The 19,391-nt window shown below is 40.6% G+C and overlaps 1 protein-coding gene across 2 annotated transcripts in view; it reads right to left on the bottom strand.

Moving 5' to 3' along the window:
* Positions 1 to 11,689, bottom strand: part of pappaa (pregnancy-associated plasma protein A, pappalysin 1a) — an 803,024-nt gene extending 791,335 nt beyond the window's left edge. For both annotated transcript variants that reach the window (XR_007935844.1, XM_028809181.2), the window contains exon 1: positions 9,899 to 11,689. Coding sequence is in view for 1 of the 2 variants with exons in the window: in XM_028809181.2 (XP_028665014.2) it covers positions 9,899 to 10,292 (394 nt within the window). In the remaining variant the exon portion in view is untranslated. The remainder of the gene's footprint in view (positions 1 to 9,898) is intronic.
* Between the last annotated feature and the right edge of the window lie 7,702 nt (positions 11,690 to 19,391).

Genomic DNA, 19,391 nt, shown 5'->3' with positions numbered 1-19,391 from the left:
TCGGAACCCTGAAACAGGCTGTCTTGTTCTTGTTGGTGACGGTCTACTGTGAAATTTACGGTCTCTGACAGACTCGATGAGGATCAGCGAGAGTGTAGACGTTACATCATTCAGGTATAGCCGAATTCTGAGTCAGTGCTCCACCGAGCATCTGTGTCATGTGTAGATACTGTATTGTTCTAGTTTCATAGCATTTCTGAAAGTTTTCTTTGTGATGAACAAAAAAAGTGGGAAACGGAGTCAGTTTACAAGGAAAAAAAAAGCTGGATTTAACATCTCATTTTCGTTATGTATTCAGACTTGTATTTATATTTTAAAAAACTTACATCCAATGTCTCATTTTCAAATAAAATATTTTTTAAAGTTTATGAAACACTTTTTTTTATACAGGTATTGTCAAGCTTGGGTCACAGAGTTGTACGAGAGACAGGAAAATGAGTTTCTGAGGAAAATACAGGTTACTTTATTACTGTATAGAGAAGGCAGGTAGAGTCTCAAGGCTTCATTCAAAATGGGAGCTGTTACATAAGCACTCAAGCACACGGGATAGGAGCTGAGACACCTGCTTTAACTCCCATATTCTGTTTGAAAGAATACCAGCAGCTCAGAAATACCATACTTGTAGGCCAGGAGAGCATGGGGAAGAGCAGGATAAGGCCCAATGTTCTAAACATCGTGGGACAAGAATGTTACGTGGTAAGCGTGACCCTGCAGAGGACAACCAATTGCTTTGTCCTTGGTTTACCATTTACCAGATGCAGCAGAGAGAACAGGTATGGAGCTGTCCTTGCAGCGCTGCCGTCAGAGATGGCGAATCGCTGGCAACCCCAGTCACTATAGTATACATATTTTCCCCATATTCATTATCACAAAATTTATGTTATAACTAAATATTTTTATGGTCCCATGAATTTCGTTACAACAGAATTCCACCTGTATATCTACGAAAAGTATTTAAATTTCACTCTAACTGTAGAAAGATGTGGGGATCCCTTGGCACACAAAGCAACAAAAGTGGCAGTATTTCACGAAAAATATCATAGTTTATGCAAACTAAATATAGTCAGGTACTCAAATTAGTTTATTTTAAGCTAAATCAATTTAATGCAATGGGGGAAATGGGCACACCTTGTTTGGAGCATTAAAAAAGTGTTAATTTTGAACAAGATTAACATAATATTGGTGAACAGTGACAACAGTCCCCGAGGCTGATTACGCCTCTGTTGAAAGAAAAATGGCTTTGATGCAATTACATCGATTACTATGTTAATATGACGTCTAAGAGATTTTTGTCAATGTAACTAGAAAATACAATATAATACCACAAACTTAAGTCAGATAAATAAAGTAAACATCTCCAGGTGTTCGTTATCTTCAGTGCACAGACACTTAAAAAACAAAAAGGTGCCAGAGCGGCTCTTCGGAGCGATGCCGTTTCCTATAAAACCATCCACATGAAAGTTCCAAAAAGGTCCTTGGATCAGTAGCAGGCTCTATAAATATCTATAACAACAGATTTATAAAATCCAGTGAGTTTTTGATTTTAAAAGCCCTCTTGTTGCATGTAATAAGACAAGCTAAGTTCAGGCTTTTGCGATCTGTTAGTATTCTCCCTACTATACTTTAAGGATTTCTATTTTGTCTACATATTATGAGCATTTTCAAAGCTCTAATATCCAATTTCATATGCAAGGAACTGGAACCCTTCAGACCCAGAGAGGTTCTTTGGAGCGATGCAGTAGGGGAACCATTTTTGGTTTCCTACAAAACCATCCACATGAAGGTTCCGAAAAGATCCTTGGATCAGTAACACGCTCTATCTTTTTCTTCTTCTTTCGGCTGCTCCCTTTAGGGGGCGCCACAATGGATCATCTTCTTCCATATCTTTCTGTCCTCTGCATCTTGTTCTGTTACACCCATCACCTTCATGTCCTCTCTCACCACATCCATAAACCTTCTCTAAGGCTTTTCTCTCTTCCTCTTGCCTGGCAGCTCCATCCTTAGCATCCTTCTCCCAATATACTCAGCATCTCTCCTCTGCACATGTTCAAACCAACGCAATCACACCTCTCTGACTTTGTCTCCCAATGTCCTGTCCATCCTCTTCACACCCAATGCAAATCTTAGCATCTATAACTCTGCCACCTCCAGCTCTGTCTCCTGCTTTCTGGTCAGTGCCACTGTCTCCAACCCATATAACATAGCTGGTCTCACTACCATCCTGTAGACTTTCCCTTTCACTCTTGCTGATATCCGTCTGTCACAAATCACTCCTGACACTCTTCTCCACCCATTTCACCCTGCCTGCACTCTCTTCTTCACCTCTCTTCCACAATCCCCATTATTCTGTACTGTTGATCCCAAGTATTTAAACTCATCCACCTTCGCCAACTCTACTCCCTTCATCCTTACCATTCCACTGACCTCCCTCTCATTCACACACATGTATTCTGTTTTGTTCCTACTGACCTTCATTCCTTTCCTCTCTAGAGCATATCTCCACCTCTCCAGGGTCTCCTCAACCTGCTCCCTACTATCACTACAGATCACAATGTCATCAGCAAACATCATAGTCCACGGGGACTCCTGTCTAATCTCGTCTGTCAACCTGTCCATCACCATTGCAAATAAGAAAGGGCTCAGAGCCGATCCCTGATGTAATCTCACCTCCAATTTAAATAACTTGAGTAACGGGCTCTATAAATATCCATAATAACAAATTTAAAAAGTTCCAATGGGTTCCTGATTTTAAAAACACTCTTGCTGCATACAATAACACAAACTAAGTTCAGCTTTTCTTAATCTGTCCATATCCTGCCTACTATACCTTTAACATTTCTATTTTGCCCACATATTAAGTGAATTTCCCCTTGGGATTAATAAAGTATCTATCTATCTATCTATCTATCTATCTATCTATCTATCTATCTATCTATCTATCTATCTATCTATCTATCTATCTATCTATCTATCTATCTATCTATCTATCTATCTATCTATCTATCTATCTATCTATCTATCTATCTATTTCAAACTCTGAATATCCAATTTCATATGCAAGGGACCCTTCACAGACTGATGTGATTTTTTGTCAAGCAATAGTTCTTGGTGGAACCACACAACCCAGTAATGTGCCATTACAGGACTATTTTTTTAAGAGTGTGCAGTGCCATCAGAAAATATTTCGACCTCTTCAAACCCACCATGGACATGCCAAACGTGTTGCTTTCTAGCATAATGTGATATTGTCGAATCAGCTTAATAAAGCACAGTCCATCATAGGGTTCAATTTTGCACACACATTCACATGAAGTGAGGATGACGTTACTTCAAGTGTTATAATTATGTTTTAATTAACCAAATGTATTATATCGGGCTGTACAGAACACACCAGTGCTGCCACAGTGGGACGTTTTACAAATTTGCTTTAGAAATCATTCATTTGTTCAACTTGCTTTTTCCACTACAGGACTGCAAACAGCCACAGAGCAGGGCAAGGAGGGGCACCTGGTGGAAATTTGGGATGTCAGTGCATCGCCTCTTGTGTGAATGAGCGTGCACACACACACACACACACACATTTCTGATTTGAGGTTGGTAACCCACAGTCCTCAGAGAAAACCAGCAGAACCACAATAAAGACATTCCAATGGAGAAATGATGACAGGTTCAAGAACTTTTAGGGGGCAAAGCTGACTGATGCCATTTTTAAGAAGATCAACGAGTCCCAAATGAGGCACATTACCTGCATGGTGAGGGAGAGTCAGTTACAGCACTATGGCCATGTGGCGCATTTCCCCGAGGGGGATCCAGATTGTAAGATCCTCATTGTTGGGGACCATGCCAAGGGGTTACCCATGTAACACCTGACTGTGGCAGACAGAGGGCCATTTCCGGAGGGTGGGACTGGACCGCGTGTCTGCCTGTGGGGTTGCCAACTGGGATCCTGAGTTGTTTTGTCATGTAGTGGGTGCGGCAACGCACTGTACCAGTGCATGCTCACAACTTGACTTGACTTGTAGCATATGGTGCATATTTAATAATCCAGAGCAAATCTGATAGTGTTGTTTGACCGCTTAGAGGGTTTGTATGGAAACACTCTGTTCATATCTACAACTCTAAGGGTTACATTAGCACGATGTGAGTTCATTTACCACTGATGATTTTGCTGAATACTTTTAGTCTAACATTATGATTAATCATCAGTATAAATATTGTACTTTATTTAATTAAGGGACCATATTTTTCAGGTATAATTTTTCATTATAACATTGTTCAGTAGCAAACTAATAAATTACAAAAGTTGCAGCGTTGTATTTATCAACACATTTATTTTCTGGCCTAATTATTTAGTTAAGGCAAGGGTGGGAGGGGGGCAAGTTTAATTTTCGTAAAGTAAAGGAGCACTGGCCTCAGATAACTGTATAATAATCACATTTTATTTACTTATTTTCTATTGGGCTCTGTGATATCAGACTAGGATCTGACCCCCTGTGACCCTAATGTGGATTATTATTATTATTACTGCCACAATAATAATGGACACAACAAGAAGAAACATACAAAAAAAAAAAATACTACTGGTTTTATTTGTAGTTATAATAATACTGACAATCACTACAACATATAACTAACTATAAAAACATCAGCTATAATAATGTTGACACTAATAACTAATGCTACTACTACTAATAATAAAAATAGTAAGAATAATAGCCACAACAATGGATATAATAACATCAACCTATATAAAAAAAGCTATAATAATGCTGAGAAAATAATAACAATGCTACTACTACTACTACTAACAATAATAGTGACAATTACTATAATGACAATAATAGCACCAACAACTAAAAAAAACACAGCTGTAATAATGCTGAAACATTAATAACAAGGCTATTACTACTAAAATAATAATAAAAATAACAGTAATAACCACAACAATAGCTATAATAACACCAACAACTATAAAAACAACAGCTATAGTAATGCTGAGACAATAATAAAAACAATGACAGGACAACAACTACTACTACTGCTAATAATACTTATAATAGTGACAATTACTACAATGACAATAATAACACGAACAACTACATGCAAAAACAACAGCTATAAAAATGCTGACACATTAATAACAATGCTGCCGCTATTAATGCTACTACTAATAGTAATAATAATAATAATAATAATAATAACAGTGACAATAACTACAGCAATGACTAAAATAACCCCAGCAACTACAAAAACAACAGCTATAATAATGCTAGGAAAAGATAAAAAACAATGACATGACAACAACTACTACTACTGCTAATATTACTTCTACTATTACTACTGCTAATATTAACAGGGACAATAACTATGACAATTTCAAAAATAGCACCAACAACTACAAAAACAGCAGCTATAATCAGGCTGAGACATTAGTAGTAAACAATGCTACTACTACTATTAATGCCAATGCTTCTACTACTACTACGACTAATAATAATATAATAATAACTGTGACAATAAAGACACCAACAACTATAAAACAATGGCTATAATAATAATGAGACATTAAAAACAAACAATGCTGCTACTACTACCACTACTACTACTTCTAATAATAATAATAATAATAATAATAATTGTAGTGACCAAAAGAACGAGATCGCGAAAACAAGCGGCTGAAATGAGTTTCCTCCACAGGGTGTCTGGGCTCCCCCTTAAAGATAGGGTGAGAAGCTCAGTCATCCGGGAGGGGCTCAGAGTAGAGCCGCTGCTCCTCCGCATCGAGAGGAGTCAGATGAGGTGGCTCGGGCATCTGATCAGGATGCCTCCTGGACGCCTCCCTGGTGAGGTGTTCCGGGCACGTCCAACCGGGAGGAGGCCCCGGGGAAGACCCAGGACATGCTGGAGGGACTATGTCTCTTGTCTGGCCTGGGAACGCCTTGGGATTCCCCTGGAAGAGCTAGAAGAAGTGGCCGGGGAGAGGGAAGTCTGGGCATCTCTGCTCAAGCTGCTGCCCCTGCGACCCGACCTCGGATAAGCGGGAGACAATGGATGGATGGATGGATGGATGGATGGATGGATGGATGGATGGATGGATGGATAATAATAATAATAATAATAACAGTGACAATAACTACAACAGTGGCAATAATGACATAAACTGCAAAAACAAAAACAACAGCTATAGTAATGCTGACAATATTAAAAAGCAATGCTACTACTACTCTTACTGCTAATGCTAGTACTACTACTAAATAGTAATAATAGCAGTGATAATAGCTGCAACAGTGACAATGACACCAACAACTATACAAAAGGCTATACTAATGTTGAGACATTAATAACAAACAATGTTGCTGCTACTACCACCACCACCACTACTACTACTAATAGTAATAATAATAATAACAGTGACAACTACTACAACAGTGGTAATAATGACATCAACAACCAAAACAACAGCTATAGTAATGCTAACAATATTTTTTAAAATGCTACTCTCTTATCACTACAATTGCTAACAATAATAGTGTCAATATGTATGAGAATAATACGTTTGTCCATAATAAAAATAACCTCATGACCAACATGATCAATAATAATAATAATAATATGTATGTGATTTATAAAAATAACCACAATAATAAATTACACAATAAAAGCAACAATAATAATCATAATAACTAAGAATAAAACAATGTTACTATTACTACTACTACTACTACTAATACTATGACTAACAATAATATTTATAAGAAACAGTACATTAAACAATATCAATCATTAATAATAACAATAAAAGATAAAAGAAAACGTTTAATAATAATAATAATAATAATAATAACGTCTCATTTAATTAACCCTAGCCACGTTTCGCTAGGTCATCTCTAAGTCACCCAGCCTTTCTGGAACGAAATAGTTAGAAGCTGCATGAAGATCCCTAAAGCGCTGCCTATTTTGCGAGATGTTACGCATGTTTGTGTGTGTGTGAAGTGGGGATTACGCTCTCTGTTGGCAGCCTGTGGGATCAAAAGAGAAACCAAATAACTTTCACTCTTTAAAAACCAAAAAGACACTCCCTTTTACTCCAAGTCCCATTCAGGGACCATTCATATAAACGTCTCCCTTAAAGTCGCATGACCCATTTTTTTTTCTCCACTTCAGAAAACGGCATCACAGACAGATAAGCAGAGATAGCAAGAATTATAAACAGAGTGCAATGGATGTCTTTAACAAGTGATAGATAGATAGATAGATAGATAGATAGATAGATAGATAGATAGATAGATAGATAGATAGATAGATAGATAGATAGATAGATAGATAGATAGATAGATAGATAGATAGATAGCACCATCGGGGTAGCTCACACATCTACAACACACGACATCTGCACGCGAAATGGTACAACTGGTATACAGTAGCGTGCGAGGGGACTTGTGAACCGCACTTTTTCCTCACAGCCCCCCGTCTCTCCCGTTAGCTCATCGTTGTGGTACACGCGCGAGTTTCGCACCAAGTTTGTCACACCACCTTCAACTTCCAGTAGCAAACGAAACCCACTTCGGAGGCCCACAACAGCGAAGATATCGTTTTCAAAAATGCCACCTTCCCCCAAACCAAATGTTAAAAGTGGCCCGCCTACTAAACTCAGATTACTGCTGTCATCGCGTTCGTGTGAGCAGATCTTCTCATTATCAGCAGTTCTCAAGTACGGTGGCGCAAGGACATATTGATGAAAACCGTGTGAGAAACGCGTGTGCGTATGGTGTGACACTCTTTATTTTAGAGCTCGAATCTAAAGCTAAAGTTGATCAGATTTTAAAGCAATACGTACATTTAAATGTAAAGCGTTTCTTTATGTTTCGTTTTAATGACAAAGTCACAGGCGCAAGGCGTCTGACAAATCTCGCTTACTGATCAGTATATAAAATGATTTCTGTAATGCTAGGATTCGTCTTCTCAAGTTTGAAATGAATTACAGCCTCCGCTCTGCAGTGATCACATTTGAGCCTCTGCCCTGAGCTGTTTTTTTCGTATTCTAAATTTAATGTTTCAGCATACACTTCGCTATCATATATGTCCTTGGCGTTGAAATTTCGTTTCGTGGACAGTGGAAGGGTCTAAAATGAATGCTGGCTAATCGTTGGTTTCCGTAAGTGGGTAATCACATCAGATCGGGCAGTAATTTAAACTCGGGACGTCAAAGACGTCTTTCTGCAGACGCAGTTTTAATTCATCGGGAGTGACGCACCTTTACCTACACTCCGTACGGGGTGCCCTGCCTTACATTCGAGCTGCATTTGGTCACCACGTCGTTACATAACACTCAAATGTTTGCGGAGGTCTGTTTGGTTTGTTGAGGGGCGCTGGGGGAAGAGGAGGAAACGAAGAGGCCAGTGTGTGTGTGTGTGTGTGTTTATGTGTAAGGTGGGTGGGGGGCTGGGGGTCCTGAATACTTAACTGAGGTGCCGCCCTCCGTTTTGTAAAGGTATTGAGTCAAAGTGATAAGAGTCGGGCACTCTGTCAAACTGCGAGTGATGCAATTGTAGCGACTTCCCTAAAACAGGATCGCCGGCGATCCGTATTCAAACCGTGAAGCAGTTGCCGATCCAGTTACAAAGTGTATCATGTAAAAAATAATAATAATAATAATAATAATAATAGTAGTAGTAATAATAAGAAGAAGAATCGGACTTCCAAATCTCAGGTCTTCTCAATGAAGTCAGCGGTGCAACTTTCGCGTGAGTGCGGGCGGGCGGGCGGACTGACGGGCTGCTGAGTATGTGTGCTGGGGGCGGCGTTGTTGATTGGGTTTCCGTGAATCTAATACAATACTTCACACAATACGTCGTCGAGGGGCTTTGATCACCGATCGGGGTGTGCGGGGGGCTGAAGCGAAGAGACGCCTGTTCTGCTACTTCATTTACTTGTATAAACCCGGGCGGTAATGCTTCACCTTTTTTTTTTTTTCTAATTATGTCATTCAGGCTAACGTTATGAACAAAACATGCACACACAATCATTTATTCTATCCGTTCGGATTATTTATGCAAAATTGTAAAGTTAAATGAACGACCAAGCGGCTTTCTGCATCATAGGCTTAGAGGAATCCCGGAGGTAACTCCTCGCCTGTCAAACAGTCAATGGAAATCCATTAACATTTTAAAGTTGGTTTTGAAGAAGTAACACTGACAAAAATATTTTTGAGTTGGACTTGAGGCTTGTCCAATATTATATATATATATATATATATATATATATATATATATATATATATATATATATATATATGATAGATAGATAGATAATCGATAATCGTCATTGTAATGCATATGCCTTATGTCTATTCCGTTATTTCTATTACATGTCTGATGTGCCTGACACTATCGCTTCAAACAATAAATCGCTATGATAAGCGTAACACCAACCCCCCCCCCCCCCCCAAACCATCACCACCAACACCACTGGAAATGACGCCTAGGATATGCACATCGGTGATTGCCATTACACAGAATCTGCGGTAAAATTCGAATACCAGTATCAAAGATCGCGTGAAGGCAGAGAGTCTCACGCTGAACTTCAAGTTGCAAATCACTTGAACGAAAAAAGCAAGCAAACATTCGTGGTCTGCACCCAAGACGTAACGCTATTTAATTAACAAAAAGTAAAAGGAAAAAAGAAAAGAATAAGAAAGAAACTGTAAGCATGCGGTGCGCTATAAAATCACTAGATGAAATGATAACTTTTCATAATCCAGGTAAATAGCTATGGAGTATCATATTCTGAGCTTTGAAAAATGCGGAAAACGCAGCGGAACTTTTTGCAACTCCTGACTTTATGATATTATTCATTTTCCAGTAATTTTCCTCAAAATGAAGTAGCAATAACCACGTACCTGCAATCACCGCCGGGGATTTCTGCCCCCCTTCGGGTTTGATCCACATTTCCAAAGTGAATTTTCCTTTGGGTATCTCCGTGCCCGGCTTTAGCCGCAGCTGGTCCCCTTTGCCGGTAAAGTATACAGCCTTTCCCCGGCTGAGTGTGCTCTCCTCCGGTTGGGAGGAGCGATGGTGCTGGCGGGGCAATCGTCGATCCATCCCCGGTATGGAGCGTTTGCCCCGGGGCAACCTGGTCCCACAAGCCCCCTGGAACGGTCGACTAGCGTCCCTCTGGCGTAGCAAGTCCCGTTTAGACCTCCCTGTTCTGCGAGTTGCTCCACAATCGCATAATAAAGTCAGGTTTAAAAACAAGAGCCAAGACAGAAAGATGTTCAAAGTCCAAAGTTTCATTTTCAAAAAAAAAAAAAAAAAAAAAAAAAAAAATGAAAGAAAGCAAAGGGGAAAGAAAAGAAAAAAAAGAAAAAACAATTAAATGTCCCCCAGTTTTTATAGCTCTTCAGTATTCTCCTCGGGGTCTTTCCCAGTTGTTGACTGTGAATTAGCAGCTTGTCAAGGCACTGATTCTCCGGGAAAAAAAAGCCAAGCACGGCGATGCTGTTATTTTTTTTTTCTTTTTCCTTTATAAATAAGCCACGACCCCCTCTCTTTGCCCCTTCTTTAACGAAAAAAGTAAGACACACTTGAACACTGATTGAGGGAAAAAAAATATGCTAATTCACCCAAGTGCTCCACCTTCCCAATAGAATGGATCCCATTAAACTAGAGTGATGACTAAGTAAGTAATCAATCAGTTTGGAGAGAGCTCAGGATAATTTCCTTTTCGGATTTCCCACCTAAAACATTATAGATCAGAGCACACACACACGCACGCACGCACGCATATACACCCCCACTATTCATTTGACAGGGCTATCCTCCTTTTTATCCAGTAAAAAAAAAAATGCTTATATCTGACACATTTGATAGCCACTTTTTGCCTAAAGTTGGAGGCAAGGCTCAAAAAGTTGAAATGCACAAAATGATCCTGCAGTACAATAAGAGCGCGGCACCACAGCAGCATCAGGAATCTTCATTGACCTGCTTCAGACAAAAATCATTGGAGCTCAGGCTGCTTGCTGGCAATCGGCTTTTGGCCCTGCTTGCTCTGAATGCTTTTCTCAACTCTAGATTTTTGTAAGAAAAAATAAATTAAATAAAAATTAAAATAAAGGAAGTTTAAACCGTTTTGGTTTTCTTAGCTGGAAGGGAAGTCACAGGTAATCCTACCGACTGCTTTCTTCCTCTGAGCTGAGTCGGGACAGTTTTTTTTTCTTTCTTTCTTTTTTTTTTTTTTTTTTTTTTTTTTTTTTTTTTTTTTTTTTTCCCCCAAAGAATCGTACATTGGTCCCCCTAGTGGTTACAAACAGTAAAAATGTTTCAATCATTTAAAGAGTTCTCTCTCTCTCTCTCTCTCTAAATAGCAGGTGGTATTGTACAAATCGCTTTTGTATCAACACAGTTCCTATTGTTTTGGGTTTTTTTTAACTTAAATCATCTGCATTTGAAGAGAACATCTGAGAGGCGGCGAGGAGCAGCAAGGCAGGCAGCGTAGTGTGAGGTGGTGTGGTGTCCCGTAGTCTTCTAGCTCAGTCCCCGGCAACTCGCATAGTCTGATTAATGACTGTGCACCGCTCGGGGAAGAACATCTAAGGCTGTCAAACTGCAGCCTCGGTGTTGTGTTTATATAAATAAACAAATACATACATACATACATAAATAATAATAAAAAAGTAATAACTTCATTTGAGTCATCTTGGGAGCATTTTAATATGAGCTGATTTTTTTTCAGACACATGTTAATTTACCCTATCTATCTATCTATCTATCTATCTATCTATCTATCTATCTATCTATCTATCTATCTATCTATCTATTATATAGTGCCTTTCATGTCTATCTATCTATCTATCTATCTATCTGTTATATAGTGCCTTTCATATCTATCTATCTATCTATCTATCTGTTATATAGTGCCTTTCATATCTATCTATCTATCTATTATATAGTGCCTTTCATATCTATCTATCTATCTATTATATAGTGCCTTTCATATCTATCTATCTATCTATCTATCTATCTATCTTATATAGTGCCTTTCATATCTATCTCTTATATAGTGCCTTTAATATCTATCTATCTATCTATCTATCTATCTATTATATAGTGCCTTTAATATCTATCTATCTGTCTATTATATAGTGCCTTTCATATCTATCTATCTATCTATCTATCTATCTATCTATCTGTTATATAGTGCCTTTCATATCTATCTATCTATTATATAGTGCCTTTCATATCTATCTATCTGTCTATTATATAGTGCCTTTCATATCTATCTATCTATCTATCTATCTATCTATCTATCTATCTATCTATCTATTATATAGTGCCTTTAATATCTATCTATCTGTCTTTTATATAGTGCCTTTCATATCTATCTATCTATCTATCTATCTATCTATCTATCTATCTATCTATCTATCTGTTATATAGTGCCTTTCATATCTATCTATCTATTATATAGTGCCTTTCATATCTATCTGTCTATATATCTATCTATCTATTATATAGTGCCTTTCATATCTATCTATCTATCTATCTATATTATATAGTGCCTTTAATATCTATCTATCTATCTCTTGTTACAGATAACCATAGCACTAAAAATACACATCCTTTTTTCTAAAATCAAACACTTAAAACTATGCTTCTCATTCAGAAAAAAAAAATTGACAGTCACTAATACTGACGGGATATTGCTTAGCTGTATATACAGTATATATACAGTATATCCATCCATCCATTTCCCAACCCGCTGAATCCGAACACAGGGTCGGAAACCTAACCACCGCTCTAGTGCTTCCATTGTCCACCCACCTGAACCCTCCCCTTCCTGTCAAAGACCTACATATTCAAGAGGACCGCCAACCTAGGCACTTCAGTCTAGAACTACTGTCACAATATGTTTGATTTATCTTCTGTTCCCAAAACTAGATTATGAAAATCTATAAGGTCTCCATGTCCTCATAGAAATATAGTTTAGGCTAACTATCCATCCATCCATCCATTTTCCAACCCGCTGAATCCGAACACAGGGTCACGGGGGTCTACTGGAGCCAATCCCAGCCAACACAGGGCACAAGGCAGGGAACCAATCCCGGGCAGGGTGCCAACCTACCGCAGGACACACACAAACACACCCACACACCAAGCACACACTAGGGCCAATTTAGAATCGCCAATCCACCTAACCTGCATGTCTTTGGACTGTGGGAGGAAACCGGAGCGCCCGGAGGAAACCCACGCAGACACGGGGAGAACATGCAAACTCCACGCAGGGAGGACCCGGGAAGCGAACCCGGGTCCCCAGGTCTCCCAACTGCGAGGCAGCAGCGCTACCCACTGCGCCACCGTGCCGCCCATATACAGTATATATACAGTATATATACAGTATATATATATATATATATATATATATATATATATATATATATATATATATATATATATATATATATATATATATATTTAGGGAGGAGAAGGTCTGTGATACGGTTTGCATATTTGTAAAGGTGCTGCATTTATTTGCCAGACGCTGTTTATATGTAATCATTTTAAATAATTCAATGTGGAGGGGGCTATATAAACTGCGGAGAAAAACAGAGTTGAAGATCTACATTGGAGAGTCTTACATGAAGCTGTCACCACTAATTTCCTTCTGAAGGTAACAGCATCCAGTGAGACAGATTCTTATCAATTCAGTTTTAAAAACAAAACTTCTTTGCTTTATGTTACAGACTAACTTCTTTATTTGGGTTGTAGGATTCCTTTTTTAAGAAATTTAATTTAGAATCTGAATTAAATATCGTTTTTTTTGCCTTTCATATCTATCTATCTATCTATCTATCATATAGTGCCTTTCATATCTTTCATATCTGCACGTCATTAGACACATTTTTGATCCATGTGGAGGAAGGGAAGACAGAATAAAGAAAAGAAAATGGTTACTGTAAAGGCATGGCTATGAATATTAAGTTAATTGAACCTGTAGCTGATGCTGTTTTGTTGTGGGTTTGGGGTCCTGAGTAACCCTTCTAGTGTTCACTATATATATTTGTGGAATACAGAGAGGCATACAAGCTTCGTCCACCTCCTCCCGACTCTGGCTCCCAGATTCGATTGAGGCGGCCCCTTTTATTCGGCCCCTGGGAGTGCTCCAGGTGGTTCATCAGGATTACCTGGGATCACTCCCAGGTGTGGTGGAAATCCATCATAGTGCTCTGCAGCTCCCCCTGGCACCCCCCCACGGAACCCAACTGGGCTGTACCAAACTCCAAGTCCTGGCGTGCCCTTGCAGGAATCCATGGAGCCACAGCTGCCCAGGATGGCTGCCCTCCAGTGTCCCAGGTAGTGGTATTGCCCAAGGTCCAGGTTTCGTCCTGTCCAGCTAATGCCTGAGGCCGCCCATCACAATGTTCTGCTCAAAAAAAGGGGAAGGGAAAACTTAATTATCGCAGGCTAACACCAAGTCACTGAAGCTCCAGGGATATGAATCTGTCCAGTTAGGAAGCAGAAGTGACTGTGAATCAGCTTCACCTGCTTTGGTGCAAATGAAGGTGACAACAGGTGACCTGGAGAGGCAACAGCAAGACAGCCCTCCCAGAAAGGGAATGGTGGCCACAGACTGTTGCTCTCTCCTCATCCTTCCTGATTGATTGATTCTTTTCTAGTTTTGCATTTCGCTAGTGTCCTTGTCACTATTGGTGGCATGAGGAGGTACTTGCAGCCCTACACAGGTAGTCCAGCTCCTCAAGGATGGTACATCCATACCATAGAGGTATTCCCTTCATTCTTTGGAGCAGTGTATTTATAAAAGTGTGTCAGAGGATTACCTTCATGGCTCATTTGAGGTAAGTACTACCACTCCAGGAAACACAAGGGGGGCATTGTCACTGACTACCTTATCTCTTTTTCCATCCCCAGCTCATCCCGTTTTTAGGGCAACTTACTCCACTCCTCCTGGTCCGAGGACTGTTTAAAGCCAAGAAGCTCCCAGAAGGTTGGGGTTTGCTCTTGTGAAAGAGCAGACTCCTGGACGGAGCTCCGACCTGAGCTGACCGCCCTACCCCATTTCTGAGGCTGTACGGCCTGCTTATGGTCCTTGTTTGTCCCATCATGCACCTGTTTTTTCTTGACTTGCTGACACAGAGTTTACAAGGCGTTACCCGATTGGCACCCCAATATTTCATTCTTGGTCTGGCGTTTTTATCTTGGTGGATAACAATGTCTGATGCTCTTGGCTGTAAAACAAGCCTGTTCACCGCCCTTCGATCTGACATTCATGTACAACTTGGAGGAAACTCCATGGAAACCCCCCCCACCACCCTTCGATCGGACACCCATGCATGACCCCATATAGGAACTGCTCAGGTCCCACTCCCCTCAAACACACATCCTGACACTTCAATCTCCAAAAATATACACAACAACTGCCTTCAAGACTCTGTACTTAGGAGGCAAACATTTTCCCTTTTGTTTAGTGGCAGCGTTAAAGCTAGACATTGGCACCAATAAAATGGGGTCCTCTCCAGCCATTATGAGCATTAGGGTTTATTGTTATGCACTGTAATGGGCAGCCGGGTCCCATGCCCAGCCGGGACACCCCTGCTGCATATGTTCCGGCGGAACAAGCATGGGCAGCTCAATACCTCCCCCGGGATGCTTGGTGGCAGCCTCCCTGGCCGACGGGGATTCCCCAACCTCCCGCAGGGCTCCATGGGAAATGGAGTCCTCCACAGCCTGGTTGGGACCCAGGGTGGCCACTAGGGGAGACTGTCTGAATTCAACAACTGGCCTGGACAAGTCTTCAGCCCCACTCGGAGGTGCAATTGGGACCAGGTGGTCAAACACCTGGAACACTTCCGGGTGGGCTATAAGAGGGGCCAGCCACCAACACTCAAAAGCCAGAGTCGGCAGGAGGACGAATAAGCTTGAGGAGGAGTGGTGGTAAATGAGGGAAAGTTGTGTTGTGGTTCTTGTTGTGCTTTGGGACTGTATATTGCCTGTGGGTCACAGGGAAGACGTCCGCCCACGGGTGAAGAAAAAATCAAGTCTTTGGTTGCTTCATACGTGCCTCTGTGTCCATCTGTGTTGGGTCAGGCGCTTATATAGCGACTTTGTTACAGCACAAAGGCTGATCCTGTTGTCGTTTCTTCTGAAATTTAAATGAGGTAACCAGGGTGGTACCCCAAATCTTAAACCTGTGTCTGACCAGTGTGTTCACGACGTCATGGCCACCGAAGGGGTGAAGTCCTTTAAAAGTCCTTTGCAGAACAGTGAAGGTACTAGCTGAATGGGAAAAGACTTCCCAAAATTCAGCTCCAAAGCAAATTTCCCACTTTATGATCAACGTGAAGACCACTTGCCTACTTCCTGACATCATTAGACTGTCGTTCTTACTACACTCAGGCCCGCAGGCTTAGCATGTCGCGTTCAAAGCCACTGGAAGTCATGCTGTCGTCTCGATGAACCGCACAAGACCATCCATTGCACTGCTGCTTTCTACAAGTGTCTCCACACAGCACCGTGTCATCGGTCACATCTTGGCAAAAGTGTGTGTTCACAAACTGATACGGAAGGTGTTTAAACCGCATTGACGAAACGAGTTTAATTAGCCGCAGAGGAAAGCCTGTTGTGACCAAAGTAGTCACCAGCATGCAGAAAGGTGTGAAAAATAACATTAACACATCACAAGATATTCAGAACAAGTGTCAGTGCCGCACGGCAGCTTTGAAGAGCAATGTGTGATGTTGCTAGAAAACACATTTCACTGAAGCTGACTTGACGCTTTCTTATCATACAATGACCTCATCTCAATTCTCAAATGCGCTGAAATCCAATTTGGGGGTTTGAGAAGCTTGAGCCTGTCCTGACAACCCTGGGCTCGAAGCAAGAGAAAGCTGGGTTGGCTGTCCATCACAGATCACGAACTGTTAAGTCTGAAGCAGATAAGGAACTCCAGAATGACACAAGTGTTGGTTTGCTGCTTCAGTGTTTTGAGATCTTTTTGTCAGATGTTTCTCTGGTATACTGAAGTAGAATTTCATACGTTTCAAAGGCTTTTAGTGACAATTATATTAAGTTTACGCCTGTCTTAACACCATTATAGACCGCCGACAAAGCACTGGGGCCCCTACCTACACAACCACTCTCAGGAATAAAAATGGAAATGGTCAATAAAATGAAACATATATTTATTGTATTGGTACTTCCAACAAAATCAGTGTTTAAACATCAAAGATTAATCAACACAAACGTTTGAACAATTTAACATGAGCCTTGAAAAACACCAAAATTTCAACATGTAAATGATACTCAATTGGTAAACCAAACACACAGAGATGGCACAGTATGAAATTACTATGAATTATTTATTATTAATCCAGTGTTCAACACAAACATTTGCGAAATTTCTTTGCAGAGAACTGAGTTGAAGTGACGTTAACATACACGATTTTACGTTGAGATCCGTACACCTAGAGTACCTGCACGTGAGGTTGCAGAGGTGACCGTGGTGCTAAATCAGAAGCGAATGCCAATGTCCACTTGTAACATAATGACAAATACTGTATTTATAGTTTCGTATAATATATATATATAGTCACAACATACATAGATTAGCATGTGGCCCCAATGCTCAAGGGGGCCCCTGGGCAACTGCCCAGCGTGGCCATTCATTAATATTGCCCTGGTTTATGCAAAGAGTCCATATTTGTGGTGTTGGCCCTTCTTTCTTTTTCAAGACCTCTGCAATTTGCCCTGGCAGGCTGTCCATCAACTTCTGGGCCCAATCCCGACTGATGGCAGCCCATTCTTGCATAATTAATGCTTGGAGTTTGTCAGAATTTGGGGATTTTTGTTTGCCCACCAGCCTCTTGAGAATTGACCACAAGACATCTGTTCAGGAAGGCTTTTAGCTCTATATGACTTTATTACCCCTCTTTCAGTTTACCTCTATGTCAAGATGCTCATAATAATAATCGTAATACATAATTCACCAGCCTCCTCACTCACTCACTCACATCCATCCGAAGCCGAATGCACAGTCGCCCTCTGCGCAGCTGCCTGAAAAACCTTACGAGACCGACATCGCGGCAGGCGGCGGATTTACGGCCGCGAAAATTCAAAGAGAAAGGCGACTTCGACCGACATCCAACCCCAACATCGCGGCAGGCGGCGGATTTACGGCCGCAAAAATTCAAAGAGAAAGGTGACTTCGACTGACATCCAACCCCAACATCGCGGCAGGCAGCGGATTTACGGCCGCAAAAATTCAAAGAGAAAGGCGACTTCGATTAAAGCTCTAGAGGCCTGAAAGGCGTTTTCGACTACAGCTCGAGGCCTAATTACGCATTCTGATTCAATTACGCATTCATTCAATACACCTATATCAGGTTTGTGGTGCTTATACTTATTACTATTACACTCGTGCCCGTTTCATTTTACGGTGTCGAAACGGGCTCTTTGTCTAGTAATTAATAATTCATTACATTTATATAGCATGTAACCCGTGTGTGTGTGTGCGCAAGACCATCAATTATGTTGTCTGTTAGGCTTTTTCTCTGAATTTACTGTCTTAATCTTCTTTATTTATTTATCTGGTTTAGTACAATGCTATATACTGTATACCCTGCCGTTCTATCTTAAACTCTGTGAAATGCCTTGAGCATGGGAAAGGCGCTATATAAATAAAATGTATTATTATTATTAAGTTCTCAATAGGATTAAGGTCTGGGGAGTTTCCTGGCCATGGACCCCAATTTTCGATGTTTTGTTCCCTGAGCCACTTAGTTCTTACTTGTGCTCCATCATGCTGGGTTGTTCATTGTCGGTCACCAAATCATTCTTGGATGGTTGGGAGAAGTTGCTCTCGGAGGATGTTTTGGTCCCATTCTTTATTCATGGCTGTGTTCTTAGGTAAAATTGTGAGCGAGCCCATTGCCTTGTCTGACAGGCAACCCCATACATGAATGGTCTTAGGATGCTTTACTGTTGGCATAACACAGGAATGATGGTAGCACCGCTCACCCTTTCTTTTTTCCAGACTATCGCCCCCTGCTCATTTCGCTTGCCAAGACCCCCCCACCCTGGCCTGTGCTACGAGCCAGCCACTTCACGTCCCTGTTGCTGGCGTATGTTAATTTCACTTTCACCAAACAACAAATCTTTTAGTTCTCGCGGATTCGCCTCTTCATTGGGAAGAAACACTACTTTTTTTTCCCTGATGGCAACACAAATTAAACGATTTACAAGTCTCTGATTTAAAGTTTAAATACGAACAATATATTCAACCTCTTTTCACTGTTCCGTTATTTCACCGAGTAATAATTTCCATTTGTTTGCGCTAATGTGATCTTTACTATCCTTTTTTTGAGACTTCTGAATTTTCCT

Source organism: Erpetoichthys calabaricus, chromosome 9 (assembly GCF_900747795.2).
Source record: "Erpetoichthys calabaricus chromosome 9, fErpCal1.3, whole genome shotgun sequence".
In the NCBI taxonomy this organism is placed as follows: domain Eukaryota; kingdom Metazoa; phylum Chordata; class Cladistia; order Polypteriformes; family Polypteridae; genus Erpetoichthys; species Erpetoichthys calabaricus.
This window is presented reverse-complemented; position numbering and strand designations above follow the sequence as displayed.